At 35.2% G+C, this 17,081-nt stretch overlaps 1 protein-coding gene across 1 annotated transcript in view; it reads right to left on the bottom strand.

Moving 5' to 3' along the window:
• LOC144964703 (uncharacterized) overlaps positions 1 to 17,081 on the bottom strand; it is a gene marked incomplete in the record, with an annotated part of 278,871 nt that overhangs the window by 6,894 nt on the left and 254,896 nt on the right. Inside the window, 15 exon segments of the mRNA XM_078899236.1 lie at positions 289 to 543; positions 982 to 1,124; positions 1,918 to 2,085; positions 2,539 to 2,611; positions 2,998 to 3,107; positions 3,744 to 4,038; positions 4,276 to 4,443; positions 4,823 to 4,977; positions 6,672 to 6,789; positions 7,154 to 7,279; positions 7,710 to 7,889; positions 8,229 to 8,281; positions 8,923 to 8,974; positions 10,925 to 11,019; positions 11,325 to 11,368. Of these exon segments, the coding sequence (XP_078755362.1) occupies positions 289 to 543; positions 982 to 1,124; positions 1,918 to 2,085; positions 2,539 to 2,611; positions 2,998 to 3,107; positions 3,744 to 4,038; positions 4,276 to 4,443; positions 4,823 to 4,977; positions 6,672 to 6,789; positions 7,154 to 7,279; positions 7,710 to 7,889; positions 8,229 to 8,281; positions 8,923 to 8,974; positions 10,925 to 11,019; positions 11,325 to 11,368 (2,035 nt within the window).

Genomic DNA, 17,081 nt, shown 5'->3' with positions numbered 1-17,081 from the left:
GCCCGTTCCCTTATATCTCAATTAGACATTTACAAAACAAAACTGTCACACACCACCTGTTTGAGAGTGAACCCTTGGGAGATGCTCTTACACACATTCCTTACACCAAATTCAACCATTGGCAACTCAACTTTATTAAAATGGAAGAATCTCAATTTTTAGGTCATGGGACAAGATCAAATGGCTAGAGATCAGCTGGTTTGTTTAAGGAAGCATGCAAGTAAGTCATCGGTTTTGGTAAGGAGTCAATGAAAACATCTGGATCTGGGGTCAAGTGTAATTACTCACCATAAGAGAATTAAGATATTGCACAAGGTGTACTATGGAAGTCATCTGTTCGGCGTTGTTGGAAGGGGGTAGAGATGGGACGAGGGGGGAGACAGAAGTGGCTGATATGAGCTCATCCAGGGAGCCCCTACCATCACTGGAGCGGTCAGAGCCACCCCCTGATTCCTCCCATAGATGGGAATGAGAACTATGCTGGAGGGGGGAGGGGACACCTGATGACATGGACGGGCCAAACTCCTTTTGGGTGGGGTTTTCCTACAGGAAAATGGAAAAAAAAGGAGATATACAAAATTATGTTACTCTTAACAGGTCGGCCTGATGCAAAGATTGTCATTCTTGCTTTGTTTTGTTAAGTGCAGCCAACATTTAATTCAATTTCATAATTTTTTTTCTCCAATGCATAGCAGAATTAACAGCTGAAACAAAACTCCATACAAACTGTTGTAATATGTTTCCAATATTAATTTAAAAGATAATAGGTAAAAAAAAATAGTTTTTTTTTGTAAAGAAATTTGACTTGATTCTGAGTTTGACTATATATCTATCAATATTTTTTGGTAACTTGAATAATTTAGTTCATCTTTTCACCTGATAAAAACATGAATGGATAACGAGCCATGCCAAAAATTTACTAAGAATTTTAGGATTCAGATAGGTCAAACATGATTTAAAACACAATTTTCGTATCCATACCATGACGGGCGTCAAGTCGTCTGCAGCATCCACGTGACCACTATCCATGAGGTCTGGTTGGTCTAGACTGACATCTGAAACCGACTGGCCAACCTCATCCTCCTCACTTTCAAGTTGGACATAACGCTGCTTCATCACACTCACTGGCAAGGAAAACACAAGGAAGTTAAAGTTAAAGATACCAATTTTACCAGGGAAGCATAGGCAGAATTTTAAAAGATTTAGTTTTAGAAATTTAATTCATATTGAACACGACAGAGTTAATAGTGAGTTTGAAAGCATCCAGGTCATATCAATATCTTCAAAATATTAGATGACAATTCAGTAGATTTAGAGTTTTGGTGTATACCAATTACTCCACTCAAGACAGATTTGAATGAGTATAAGGCTATAGGCAATGATGACTACTAATAGTACAGGCAACTTATACTGTATGAAACGGAAATATGCATCCATATGGTCTTCTAGGGGAATAAATGGAATATTGTGAAGCACATTGAACAAGGTAAACTTATGGAAATGTTCCATAAAGATGCTTGTACTTTCCTATTTTTGTTTTTACAAATGGGAATGGTTCACTGAAGTGAATACCAGAAGCCTGAGGCCCCCTCCCATAATGCCAGCACAGAAACCCTACCAAAGGAAGGTACTAAAATAGAGACGATTCACGGATAAATACAGCCCAACATCTGATCACCTCTACCAGAGAAATAGGACTCCAGCTAGACTAGGGGCTAGATCAAGGCAAAACCAAGTCGTCTTACTTCGTCTCATGTCAGGACAAAAACAGAGAGCCATTGCAAATATAGCTTCAACAGATATAGAGGGTTAGATAAGATTCTACAAGTAACTCTCCACATTGAAAATGAATAAAATTCAAACTTGGCTAATGCACACAGAGAAGATACTACAAAAATGTTGACCAATTCCTCTTACATTTAGGTGATGATTGGTTTTCATGATTGCTGTCAAAACCAGCGAAGGTCTCAGCTCGTTTGGGAATGGGTGTGGCGACATAGGAATGGCTGACGTGTTCCCCGACACTGCTGACACTACGACTGAGATGAGTACCCGATCCCTGGAGAATGATGGTCAGTCTGGATGCTGATGGGACACAATGACACCAATACGTTACTATTGGTCAAACAGTGGGTGAGGATGACATTCATCTCATACATTCCTTAAAAATTCCGAAATTCCCTACATCTATTTAAATAACAAAGGGGAGGGGGGAGAATGGCAGAGATAATCGAGTGAACCTGGGTTTGAACCCTACTACCAGCATGTTTTCCTGGAGCAAGAAACTATGTAGCTCAATTGGTGGCTCTGAATCGTGATAGACACCTACTCTATTCAAAATAGACCTTGAAAGAAATTTCCTCATGGAATTAATATTGGGGTTGGTTTTTTTTAATTTGCGATGAATTAATTTTGTCAAAATTTTAATGAGAAAATGTCTAACATAGGCATGACAACGCGAAGAAAAACATAATAATATTATGGCCTTCAGATTTGATAAAACACATAAAATAATAATATAGGTAACAAACAACATACCTTCTTGCATGGCTGCCTGGACAATTTCTACAGATTCGCTGTTGACACAGACTATCTCTTGGGAATTTGGACGCTGTTGAAGTCAAGAATAGAAACATTACCAAATAATATCGTCTAATTTTTATCAAAAGTGATAATGTGTATCCTGAATAAATATATAATAAATAGTCCAGTTTTGTTGTCGCTGGAAGTCCTGCACCACATTCAGTAAACATACATTCTTAAAAGGTGAAAAGAATTTGGTGTATTGAATAGATGATGATGATGATGATGGTGATGATAATGATGATCATTAATTATAATAATCATGATGATGATTAATAATAATCTCAATAGTCTAAATAATAATAATAACAATAATAATAATAATAATAATAATAATAATAATAATAATCCAAGAGCACTAGAGAAAGAGGAGGATGACCAGAATGAGAAGAGGAGATAATAAAGAATCCTTACAGATCCGTTGTCACTACGAGCAGAAGAGGATACTTCCATGAGGGCATACATGAGTTTGGTTTTCTCATCACAACAATGCTTTATGAGGGAGTCTTGATGGTGAAGTTGCTCTGGTGAATAACAAATAGGATTCAAAGGTGAAAGGGAGGAATCTTTAAATTGTAATGAATGAAAAAGGGGGAAATCTTTGAAAATAGAATATATATATATATATATATATATATATATATATATATATATATAATATATATATATATATATATATATATATATATATATATATATATATATATATATATATATATATATATATATATATATATATATATATATATATATATATATATATATATATATATATATATATATATATATTAAAAGAAGGAAAATTCCTTTTCCTTTGACTCCTGGATACAAATCTCAGACATTCTTTTTTTCACACAAACTCGCTCTTACATTGTCCAGTGGATCTTGGATACAAGTCTTTACATGAGCACAATGGTGAAAGCATTTCTTGTCTCAAATAAGATTGACATTATTCTCAAATATTTCATTGATTATCATATTTCAAGAGGAGATAAACGAGGTCAGGAGACCACATTTTGAAAGCAAAGATTGACAAATCAAATATTAAAAAATGATCGTTAGTCTTGTTTTATTGAAGTTTGTTGAATCTGAGGTCCACTGCAATAAACATTTGTTTCTTTATTCCCTAAACCTCCAGACTAATCAACTGTAATACTCACGGATAATGAGTTCAATCTGGCTAGCTCTCTCCTCTCTCCTCCTGTCCTCTTCCAGAGACAGTGCTGCCATATGGCTGGCTGTTCTATCCAACTCCTCATCCTCCATCTCAGGGGGACAGCAACGAATGGCCTCCATCAGACGATGAATCCAAGCCTCTCGCTCTGCCTTGTTCTGACAGATCAGCTCGTACATTTCGGGTGTGGAACGGTTTTGACTGATGAGGAAGATTCCACGACTGTCTTTAGAGTCGTTTTTCTCTCTTACCAGCAGACGGAACAATGGAATCACACATGACTGTGAAAAAAAGAAAGATAGTACTTTATTTTTAATACTTAATTACTTCTTTTTATTATATTAATCAGCATTCTTATTGTTGTAAGTTTTAAAGAAATATCTTTTTGCTTATAATAGCACTGAGAGGCTATAAATAAACTTGAACTTGGTATTTTCACTTTGGGAATTATTAATTTTTATCTTTCTGTTATGTGTTTCATGAAATAAACAAAGAAGTTTAAATAAATAAAAATATACCTTATTGTCCTGCATCAGGAATGCAAATTTTTGTTCATTTTTCTGTAGGAAGACAACGATATCCGTCAGAACCAAGGCAATGACGTCATACACCCGGCCCCTAGCATTACGCCAGCCAATCTTTCCAGAATACAACAGTTCTCGGTGTCCTGCAGTTAAATCTTGACGCTGCAATTAATATCAACAAAATATTCAAGATCACTGATGATTCATTCAGCACAATAATCGTTTTAATTAATGAAACTTAAAGTACAAATCACCTTCCTTACATTTCCACTAGTAATCAATTTTTTAAACTCTTGTTTTCGTCAAATGACATGAAAAAATGATGTGAAAGCGCTTATTTGAAGGTACAGAAGAAGAAGAAAATAGGAAGAAAAAGCAAAGCAACCCCACCCTACCACACACACACACACACACACACACACACACACACACACACACACACACACATACTCACAACCCTCAAAACAAGACCAAATCAGAGAGGTGACCCATTTATCCCTGTGCATGCATAACCCTCAAATCAACAGTTTAACCAACTGACCTTGAACTTCTTTCCTCTGTACATGACAGCCCTGGATTCGACCCTAGACTGGATATCAACCAGTTTCATGTAAGCCGCCACCTTGCTGTCTACATGCTGAACCACTGCCTTACTCAGGATCAAAGCCTGGCTGATGCTCTCGCGATCCTTCTTGTCTGTCAATAGAAAAGAATGGAGAGTTAATAAATCAGTGGAATGAAAAAAAAAAACAATCATAATATTCATGTGACAAAATAGAGGACTGGAGTGAGATAAAGATCTGAAAAAATGTGTATAAAATAGTACCAGACAAATCAAGCAAGTAAAATATAAGAAAAAAAACAACAAATCCTATAAAATCAGTCCTCCTCCACTGGGAATCGAACCTCAGACCTACTCAATGGCCTGCTGGAAAAATAAAAGAGGCATATACCTCAGTGTGTATAGGGTTACCAAGGTAATGCACTGTATGAATTTGTATATAATCTTTTTTTTTTAATGTTTTAAACACCAGGTTCCAGACAACATCCTAATGTTCTTTTCTCTTATAAATAGTCGTAGGCCCAAAAGATGTATGCTGCCAGTTTGAACTTTCATCTTTCTGATAAATCTCAATTACTTTTTCAGATCTTTATAATATTCATGACCATATGCTGAAAGGTGGATTCATTTACATATTATGGAAATCTATTTGTAGTTAAGGGCACGATTAACCAAATATGCCATATCTAAAATACCATTCACACCCACACACATACAGATGAAAACACATTACCATACCACAATAAACAAACACACTCAATCAACCATATCAGGATGCAATGAACAAAATGCACCTGTTGAAAACAAGCTATAAAAATGTGCATGTGTCCATCTGGTGTAGTGTCACAAAAATTAGACAAAGCAAATTTGTTTGTTTTTTGTTTTTAAGGGTTTTACGGCGCTTGCAACACATTAAGGTCATATCAGCGCCAGTAAAAAGGAAGAGAATGGGATAGTTAAAAGTTCTAGAATTACAATTAAAGCGCAAAAGAAAAGGTAAGACAAAGGGGAACAGGTTCAAATAGGGAACAGATGTAGATTCCAAGAGCACACAATCAAAGTACTTAGTTTGAGATCACCTAAAAGTCTCATCCAGACACAAGCACAGGTCCCAACTAAGAGGAATACACTCAAATGTTTACCAATCATATAATATAATATGTAAACTAAACATAATACAATGCATAACAAAGAGATGATTTACAAGGAAAAAAATATCATCTCCCAAAACTATAACTATACATTCGACTGTTTCCCTCCCAGCAAAGGAACTCCGGCAAGGATCAGGACAAAACTAAGTAATCTCATTCCAAGACAATGACAGGAAACAATTGGAAAACAGGTATGGGGGGATAGAAGACACAGCATGTACCTCCCTGCCCACTATGGGAGGTCAGGATCCCCACCCAGTAGACAAAGCAAATTAATCAGCAATATAGAATTCAAATTGTTAAAAGTAAAAGAAATAAAACCCATTATCTAAAACATAAGCGTGTTGAAAACCTATTTCAACCCTCTCCTTACAAATACAGGAAAATCGTCACATTTGTCATGATACAATGAACATTTTTCTTACTCTTTTTTTTTTAATTTGAAGAAAAATACTTGTTTAATTTATATGAACTAATGTTGTTCTGTAGAACAAAATCATGTTTAGCATACTTTTAGGTTTGAGTGTAAAGAAATCAATTTTAATGTTGGGTCGGCATGACATTTTGGGAAAAATCCTGACAATGGTTGATAAAGAAAGATTTAAGTAATAGGTTCATAGCAGAATAATACTGTTTTGAGATGATTGGCCATATATGACAACTGATTTTAACATTACCTTTAGTACACTTGAGAATTGCTTCAATGAGAATAGGGTACTTGGCCAAACGTACTGTCACACCCAAGATGAAATCAGAAATGTCTCGCTTCTCACAGATGCTCAGATTGGTGCAGGTCTGTCGTAGATAGAAAAATAACACGGTGTGTCATAGGACTTGAAGCAATGACAAATCAAACATTTCATTGAAACTATCCTTGATTCTCTCTCTCTCTCTCTTGACACTTTTCAACATAAGGTATAATTTTTTTAAAAGCTGCTTGTCCTCTTTGCTTCTTCGTGTTGATTAATAAACCAATTTAAAAGTCAACAGGGGCAGATTATGATATTCTCTACAAATGATTTTCCCCCCTTCATCTAATACTTGTGTCAGAAAAGAACAGATAGATTTATATTTGTGTATTTCTATCTCTATTCTACTATGCCCCCACCCCCACAATTTCACAAGTACTAGTCTATTAATAGAATTAATAGTTTATTACCTTGACAAAAGTCTGGAACTTTCTGTCTGTCCTGACGATCTCCTTGTACAGCTGCATAGCTTCTGTGTGTCTGGAGCAAAAGACTCCATAGACCGACTTCATCTTCTCTGCCGTTACGTCTTGGAACTGGGAAAATGTGATGGGTGGAAATGAGGTCAATGGTTAAGACACGGCTCAGACTGAACACGGTTATGGATATTGAAGAACAAAACTGATAATAACAGTGAAGAACAAATAATTTAACAAAAAAATGTTTCGGGTCAAACTCCAGTACAGTCACAAAAGCTTAACAATCAACATACAATCATCCAATGCTTTTGTTTCTGATATATTCCAAGTTATTATATTCTTATTATAATTTTGTTGAATATTTTTACAGAATACCTATAGGTACTGGAATGACCTTTTAAGAGTTGCATGCAAAATTTAAAATGTTTGTGTTCATATGAAAAATAATTTATCCATTTTTTAAAAACTTCAAATTCCATTCATGTTGAACTTGCAAGAGTTAATTAACTCCTTAAGAACAAACACTAAAGAGAATGATTGTCCTTACCTGTGCAAGAAGCAAATCTCCAATCTCCTCTATGGCTCTGTCTTCACTACTACTCTGCTTTGTCAAAAGACTCCGGAGGAAATTTGCATGTAACTCCACAAGCTCATTGAGACGAGGAAAGAGTCGATCCACTTGGTCAATTGTGAAGTTTTGATACTCCAGCATGTTTTGGGCGAAAATCTGATGAATAAAATTGTTTGTTTACATATAAAGCATTAACATATATAAATGGTTATGAATCATAAATAAATAAATAAATGAAAAGTTATGAAGATACTTCTTATAGTACAACAACAACAAAATAATAATAATAATAATAATAATAATAATAATAATAATAATAATAATAATAATAATAATAATAATAATAATGAATAATAATAATCTCAAAGTTTTCTTCTTTGATACATGCTACATACATTGATACATGATACATGCAAAACGTATTGAGTGTGCCTCTTATTTCTCCACTGTCCAACAAAATCATTGTATTATAGAGTGTATGATCAACTGACTGACCTTTTGCATAATCTTGAGTTTCCTGACATACTGTTTTTCTGTCTGGATAAGTTCTGAAAAAGGAAAAAATATGCTCTTGATTACTGTAGTACTTGAGGGGGTTGAAGGGGTCAACAGGTAGAGCACTTGCTTAAGTGCAAAGGGATCAGGATTGATCCAGGTTGAAAGCAAGATTACTTTTTCATACCCATCCGACAGAGACTGGATAACATCTTATCCAAAGGGTAGCATGCAAATCCTACAGTTTGTTAAACACTATTGAAACCGGGATAATCTCTGGTTCAATTAAGGGTATGGCTGTGAAAGACTACTACTTAGAGGGTAGAGCATTGACAAATGTTTATTTAAAGAAAGGGGAGAGTAAGATATATCTTACTCTTATGTTATACTTATGTTACAACATAACAAAGACATCAGGGGGGTATATAGACCAAGAGAATAGAGGTTGATTTCAAGAGAAATATATGTAATGGTGGTTTTGAAACGGAGGTAAATTTTCCCTAAAACGTTGGTACAAGGTGAAAAGTTTATTGAATCATAGTTGACTGGTGTTTTAATTTTAATAGAAATTATATCAACTTGAAGGAAATATATATGATGAAAAAAAGATATAACAGACAACCTCCCCCTCCCCAAAATAATAATAATAATAATAATAATAATGCTTGAGATTTTGGAAAGCCCAAAGACTTACCCCAAATAGTATCTTGTCTCTTGATATCTTTAGCATTCATTTTCTTGAGGACCTGAAATAGTCATGAAAAAACACTTCAAATGAAGAAGAGGCCATGAAGTGTAAGTACAACATGATAAAATCGTAAAAACATATCAATATTCAACAACCTTTACAGGCAAAAATCCGTTTTATCCAAACCTTATATCACCTCCTACTGTTTTCACTAAGACAACAGTAACTGTGATGCCACTCAGGCTTCAGTGAAGGCCTGCTATCACATCACGTGATATCAGTAACAATCCCCATGAAAACAGATAGATCTGCATTTATAATATCATATATAATAGGAGAACTTGTGACATAAATAAATAAATAATTAAATAAATAAATAATTAAATTAATAATCAAATAAATAAATAAATTTCCTTTTATTCATCCCCAAGGGGAAATTTGTGTTTAGGGTCTATTCCAAGGGAAGACTGGAGCGGTGCAGCGCCGCAAAGTGAGCTAGGGCGAGGTGACTTGCTCAAGGCCACACAGCGCCTTGGTGGGTGAATGAACTCTGTACCTTTCCGGTACGAGGCAACGACCGTATCACTGAGCCACGCTGCCCCTATATATAAAAGATATTCATTTTTGCATTGTAAGGGGTAAATACTGTCATTTTTCAAGTGCATTTCAAGAAAGCACAGGAGAATTGATGCCACTCAGGCTTCAGTGACGGCCTGCTATCACATCACGTGATATCAGTAACAATCCCCATGAAAACAGATAGATCTGAATTCATAACATCGTATATAATGGGAGAACGTGTGATATATAAAATATATTCATTTTTGCATTGTCAGGGGTAAATACTGTCATTTTTCAAGTGTATTCCCCAAGAAACCACAGGAAGCAGGTTAACCGGTTTTCCACAGGAGAATCGTTTCAAAGTTCCATATATGTATTAAATAAAAAGAAAAAAAGGTTAAGCTCTCTTTATCTTTGTTTATCAAGCTCTCTCTCTCTCTCTCTCTCTCTCTCTCTCTCTCTCTCTCTCTCTCTCTCTCTCTCTCTCTCTCTCTCTCTCTCTCTCTCTCTCTCTCTATATATATATATATATATATATATATATATATATATATATATATATATATAGATATAATATATATATATATATATATATATATATATATATATATATATATATATATATATATATATATATATATATATATATATATAATATATATATATATATATATATATATATATATATATAACAAACTTGGAATTTAAAGTAGATAAGCTCATATTATACACTCCTTCAAAATAGAAAAATCAATCAAGTGGTGATAACGTTTCACGATCATTTGTTATCTTATGACAGATAGTGTGGAGAATTTAGAACAGCTTGGTCAACAAAATGCATAAAAACTGCTGAGCGCTATCTTTAAAATGGAATTGTTTTCTCTAAATATAACCTATTGGTATATCACAAGGTCACGCTGGTGCATTCAGCTGACGTGAAATACATAATATGTGACCCATCCCATCAACATGGGTATTATGCATATCCAAGGTTTACTGATAGATAGTCTAGTTTGTGTTGTGTATTGTGTGTGTGTGTGTGTGTGTGTGTGTGTGTGTGTGTGTGTGTGTTTGTGAATGAGTAAGTTACAGCCAAAGTAATTTGTAATTTAAGCGCTTAGAGTCTGGTGTCGCGGAGTTATAGCTCTTTTCAGCATTATTATTATTATTTTACTGGATACTGGAAATTGAATTCCAATCACAGTTGACTTTATCACAATGGAAAAACTCAATTAAGGATTTCACTATTATAACTTGATATTCATTCCCCCCCCGTTATTTCACCAAGACATAATACCAGATGTTATATAACCCATCTCTCCTCCTCCCCCCCCCTCTCTCTCTCTCTCTCTCTCTCTCTCTCTCTCTCTCTCTCTCTCTCGGACACACACACACACACACACACGGACACACACACACACACAGACACACACACCCACAGACTTACCTTTTTGTCCACAGTGACATTCCAGGCCTCTGGCTCCTCTATCAATAACTGTAGATCTGGCTCATCGTCCACCGAGCTCACTTCCCCAGGGGACACTGTCAGAGGAAACACAAGGATGACATTGGACTATCAAACCTGACAACAACAATCTATCTAGGGTAGAACAGGGACAACATACTACGGTACATGCATTGATAGGTCGATCAGCAATGAAATTATGTGGAAGAGAACTATGGATCAATAAATAAACATATAAATAAATAAATACATAAATAAATAAATAAATATGGAGATTTATGGAATGCAGTCGACATGGTGAATCGTCGTAGCGAAATGGATGTCCAAAAACAGTTTTAAATCCAAATCAACCAAGAGGTAGAAAGTTCTTGTCAAGACTTACCTGCATCAAGAGACTCCACCGACTCAGAGTTCGTCTCCATCATACTGAAACAACACAAAGGTTATAACTGGTGTTTACAATGGGAGTTGATACCTTATTGGCAGACATGGTCATTACAAAAAAAGTCACTCTCCAAAATGTTGAATGTATACAAACTACTATGATCATATTGGAAAATACCATAAACATAATATCATAGAATGGAACAATTCTTCAATAACAAAAACTTTACAAAAGTTAACTGGCGAAGTCCCAGGTTTGAGAGTTTTTGCCAAGATGAGGGTCATTTAAATCGATCGATATTTGAAGGAGGAGGTTTCTAATTTTTAAAACGTGTTTTTCTATAGCCCAGCAGTTGACTAGGCTTTAAAATCCCGTTTTAAAAATAAATTTAATAATAATTCACACAAAAAATGTCAAGTAACTTTGCAACTTTGCGTGCAATAGAAAAATAAATATTTTCAGGGTGTCATGACACAATGAAATGCTAACATCCAACATTTTCGAGAGTTGTAATGAACAATTGGAAAAAAGGGCAAATTGTTTGAGACAAATATCTAAAAAATTATGCACAATTCAATGCAAGGGAAAAAAAACCCATTGTTTTTAAAGTACCAAAAAAAAAAAAAAATAATAAAAAAATAAAAAAGGGAAAAGAAAAGAAAGTAAGTAAGAAAGAATGAAAGAAACGAAAAGAGAAAAATATCTGACAATTTATCCGACACCAATTTCAGAGCTTTATCATATCCAACTCAACTTGATATAAATTGGCGTCAACCTGTGGAAAAGTTCACGAGAATCATTCAATACGAATCTGCTTACAAAAAGGCACAAGGAATCAAAAAGGCATGAGGAATAATCTAGTTAAAGAAATAAAGGAACGACAAAGCGACACTCGGATTATAACAAGAAATTGAAAAAAGAAAATAGCAACATGGTGTGTAAACCTAGAAATGGAAAAAAGATGTGAAAATTGTGATTTTACTATTTAACATTGAACACAGGGGGTGGAAAGCCGACAATATCTACACACCTAAATGTGTGCGAGCGCACGTGCGTGTGTAAAAAATCAACGATTTTAGTATTTCTAATGACGATGACAATGTCAACTGAATGCTGTGGTCAAATTCAAATATCACCACCATTATTATTATTATTATTATTATTATTATTATTATTATTATTATTATTATTATTATTATTATTATTATTATTATTATTTTTATTATTATTTTTATTATTATTATTATAATTATCATCATCATATTCAGTCTTAATATGCATCTAATTTTGTTTTAGCACGCCCCCCCCCCCTCTCTCTCTCTCTCTCTCTCTCTCTCTCTCTCTCTCTCTCTCTCTCTCTCTCTCTCTCTCTCTCAACCCCTCTCTCTATCCAACTGATTTTGTCAGAAACGTTTTATAAAGCATGGTAACCCACTTGTTCTTAAAAGCGACCAACTGTGAATGTGCTTCCATACTTTGCAATTAACGGGTTATAAATAAACGAAGCTATGTTTCAGAATTTGTGGTTAACGGGTTAAATTAGTAATGTATGCTTCATACTTTGCAGGATCGCAAGCCTTACCCCTTTAAATACAAATGTATGTAATACTTAACCGTTTACAGGTTTAATATAAATGTATGTTTCATACTTCGCCGTATCACAAGCTTTAACCGTTAAATAATATAAATGTATGTTTCATACTTCGCCGTATCACAAGCTTTAACCGTTAAATAATATAAATGTATGTTTCATACTTCGCCGTATCACAAGCTTTAACCGTTAAATAATATAAATGTATGTTTCATAATGTGTCTTGTCACAAGCTTTAACCGTTAAATATAAATGTATGTTTCATACTTTGCCGTATCACAAGCTGTAACCCTTAAATATAAATGTATGTTTCATACTTTGCCGTATCACAACTGGAGTCGCTGTCCAGAGCGCTATCCCAACAATTATTGTCCTCGAAGGATGATGAATGAACGCTGTTGGCGGAGGTCTTTCTCTGAGGGATGGGGATGGTGCTACTGCTGTCCCGATCGTTTTCCTCAGCGATACAGGCTGCCGTCGTGGCATCCAGTAACACACTATCCCGAAGAGTGTACGTCCCTCGTTTGTTGCGACGAAAACTAAATCTACTAAGTCGACGTTCTGAGCTCAACATGGTGCTGCTACCTCTGGTCATGTTTACTTTCTTCCGCCCGACAACAGGCGATTTATCCATATAATGAACAATCACAAATAATTACAAAACGTCCTTGGAACGTAAAAAAGTTCTAAATATCAAATAGTAATCCTGTGGTTTTCATTTTTTATTCTGATATCCTTGTCCATCCTCCCGAGATCAACGTCCAATACAAAATTAAATGTATTTTAACAACAAGAATTTATAAATTTTCTCAAAACAAGACGAACTCAGAATTGAATTCGCAAAACACCAAAAATATATCCGTATGGTGAAAGTTGAAAACATGAATGACTTGGAGTGGAACAAAAATTCGGAACCAGAAAAAGTGGTCCGACGATTCAATGAAGATGATTCTACAACAAGAAATGTTGATTGATTTATTGATTGACTGACTGATCCACGACCAGCGTGACTTCAAGTCAAATTGATGAACCTTTGACTCCACAGCAATCACAAGACTGGTTTTTGATTTGATAAGTTTCTGACAGTCAATGTAAATTCCTTTGGAAAACGAGATAATAATGACACTCCTCTGATATACAGGACTACTTAATTACAAATACACACTCGAGACAGTTTATCAGCGTCTTACGGTATTTTCTTGGTAACTCCTTATGACGATGCTGATAACTTTCCAATTATATCATAGACACACGAATCACAAGACATAAGTAGTGCGGTAACATCTGATATTTAAATAAACAACATACTAAAATTATCACGCTGTCTTGATTTGTAAGAACTAAGATGAGATTTTTACTATCCAGATACACGTTTTTATATAGCAAACTAAATCCCCAACACTGAAACCAGGAAAACCTTGCACGTTAATTTAATACAAATCACTTAATGTTCACTTAGTCATACTTAAGTAACAGCACATTATCCATCGCATAAATACACGGTACTTGAAAAACTACATCTCCATCTACTATTAGAAGCATAGTTTAGCACAGCGCATTCAATCTTCGCCGCAATAGCCCACTTCCTACTTGCTTTAATGATGTGATGAGCTGTGAATAATAGGGAAATAAACCTATGTTTTCCCCCTTCCCCTCTCTACGTAACGTGGGTGCAGTGGTTAAGTTACACTTAGTAATCTAAGCGCGTAGACCGCATAAACGGGCAGACGACACCATTCGAAGAGGGTTGGCCAATGAGCGAACAGCTTCTATGACACAATGTATCATCATCACCATCATTACCCCGACATGACACGGGCCTGGCGCCCGAGTGGAAAATGGAAGAATGTCAAATTGCCTCACTCGGCCCTCGTCCTCACCCCACCTGTTTGTTGTGAATGGAGGGCTGGTTGGTGTTTGTTTATTCAGTTTGTTTTCATTTACATGTTGGCACGGGCAAACACATCAAGCTTTCCCCGTGGTTTTAATTACGTTTGCATCAAGTCAATAAGGCAAACGGATCTGACGGCTACAAAAAATAAACCAAGCACTATTCCAATCCTGGTAACTCTTTTAGAAAAAACAAATCGTCCTAAATTCAAGAAAATTCAAACTCGCGAGTCAGTCAGCGCTTCTCCATTTGGAATGAATAAAAGGGGCAAATCTCGTTGCTCCACGCATGTAGACTTCGACAGCATCGGGGCGACATAAAAGCATTGAAATATTACTTCCTCGTCGAAGGTGAAAAATATTCAGAATTTCGTGGAACTTTTTTTTTATCAAAATGAATGCAAGTTTGAAACGCCAATAACTTCCCTTACACAAGTAGGAAAAGATTTTCAAGGGAAAATGATCCTGTTCCAAATCAAATCTCTCCCACAACCTTAGCAAATATCACTAGCGAGGGACAAAGTGACGTTAACACCACCACTGCCATGGCATGAGTCTCTCTATATCAAGAGCTGCCAAGCTCACGTCAAAATAGCGTATGTGTCTTAATCTCATCATTGTAGTGTAGTGTGCTGTTTTCATCATCTTCTAACGTTAGAGCATTCTCGAAAATTTTACGGGGTTTTCGTAATCCACAACAATAGTTGACTATTTAATAGCATTAAACCAACACTCTTGGTCACTAATGTATCTTTTCCAAACAGATCTAAAAATCTACGGCTATGGTGATAAAGATGAGCATCTAAAAAATTCTTACCTACACAAACAATTATAAAATATACCTCATTCAAAAACCGTCCAGAGAAGAGATAGAGATGGTTGGACGGCTTTACTTTCTCATATTGTTTTATGCCCATGGTTTCTACTAATCTCACAATTTCTTGGCATGCCATTTTTATGCTTTGTCTTCTATCGGGGTTGGCAGCTCATCTCACGTCAAAACGTCAATAAACAATTACATCGTAAAAGGACAGAACGCGTATTTCTTTTACTTTGGCAATAAAACTTTCCAAAAACAAACATCGATATATTAAAGTAACCCTAAACTGATCGAAATGACTTAAACACGAAACTTCTTTGGAAATATTCAATAAAATTCTTAGAAATCTATGGTTAAGACATTTTAAACAAATATTACGTTAAAAAAAAACAATAGCAAAGGCGATTTGTCACTGTTCAGCAGCATTCCAATACACATGTCTATCTTGATTTGATATCGGTGGGAGTCTATAACTATAACTATTGGGCTATAACAGGGAACAGATCAATAACAGATGATCGATATAATAATTGTTTGTTGCGCTCTGGGCCGTGACGACAGACCGGATATAGTATGTGTGACGTCATAGTTAATCTGCTCCTAATCACTACCCTCGGGGTCACTAAATCAGGGAATTTCCACCCCCACTGTATCCATAATATAAGTACAATGTTTGTGTGTGCGACTCGCATAAATACATCTGACCAGGGGGTCCATCCTTACTTCAAGATTAACCAAAACAATGCACCAATTTAGACCACCCAGAAGCATCAAATATAAACATCTGCCTATTCTTAGAAGTATGAAATGTATAATAAATACATAACAGCTTCGAATAATAATAAAATTTTTCGTCATTTCTCTCTTTTTCATCGGAGCAGGTTTGATAATATCGTCACCGTGGACAAAATTCTAAGCTCTCAATAACAGTGGAATGTTAATCCGATAAAACCTTGGTATTTTAATTCAAATATGTATATAAGTCTTGTTAATCGCATTGCCTCAATCACTCGGGGATATCCTAATATCAAATCAAATTGCCCCTTGAAAGATTTGTCTTCTTAATAACAGGTAAGTACTTCAAGAAGTGATATTCAATAATTACCCAAAGCAAATACTTGTGTGGATCAGCAAGTTGTTAATTTGACGTGTTGCTTTTGTGTTGTTGACGTGTTGTATGCCATTCAATTACTAATCCTCTACAAGTGGGAACAGATTTTACCCTTGATATGACATAAACTCTAACCATTTTCACCAAGATAACAATAAAAGCGATGCCTAAGTCAATCGTTGATACTGTCTGTGTCAGATAATAGTAAAACTGAGTCTCGCCTAAGCATGGTTGACCACGAGACGGGATTCAAAAACAAAAACAAAACAAAAACACAAAATTTATCCAATTTTACATTATATAAATTTGATATATCTAGCGGTTTTCTTAGTCCCGGTTACA

Source organism: Berghia stephanieae, chromosome 2, assembly GCF_034508935.2.
Source record: "Berghia stephanieae isolate SIO BIC M18660-M18661 chromosome 2, UCSD_Bste_1.3, whole genome shotgun sequence".
Taxonomy (NCBI): Eukaryota; Metazoa; Mollusca; class Gastropoda; order Nudibranchia; family Aeolidiidae; genus Berghia; species Berghia stephanieae.
This window is presented reverse-complemented; position numbering and strand designations above follow the sequence as displayed.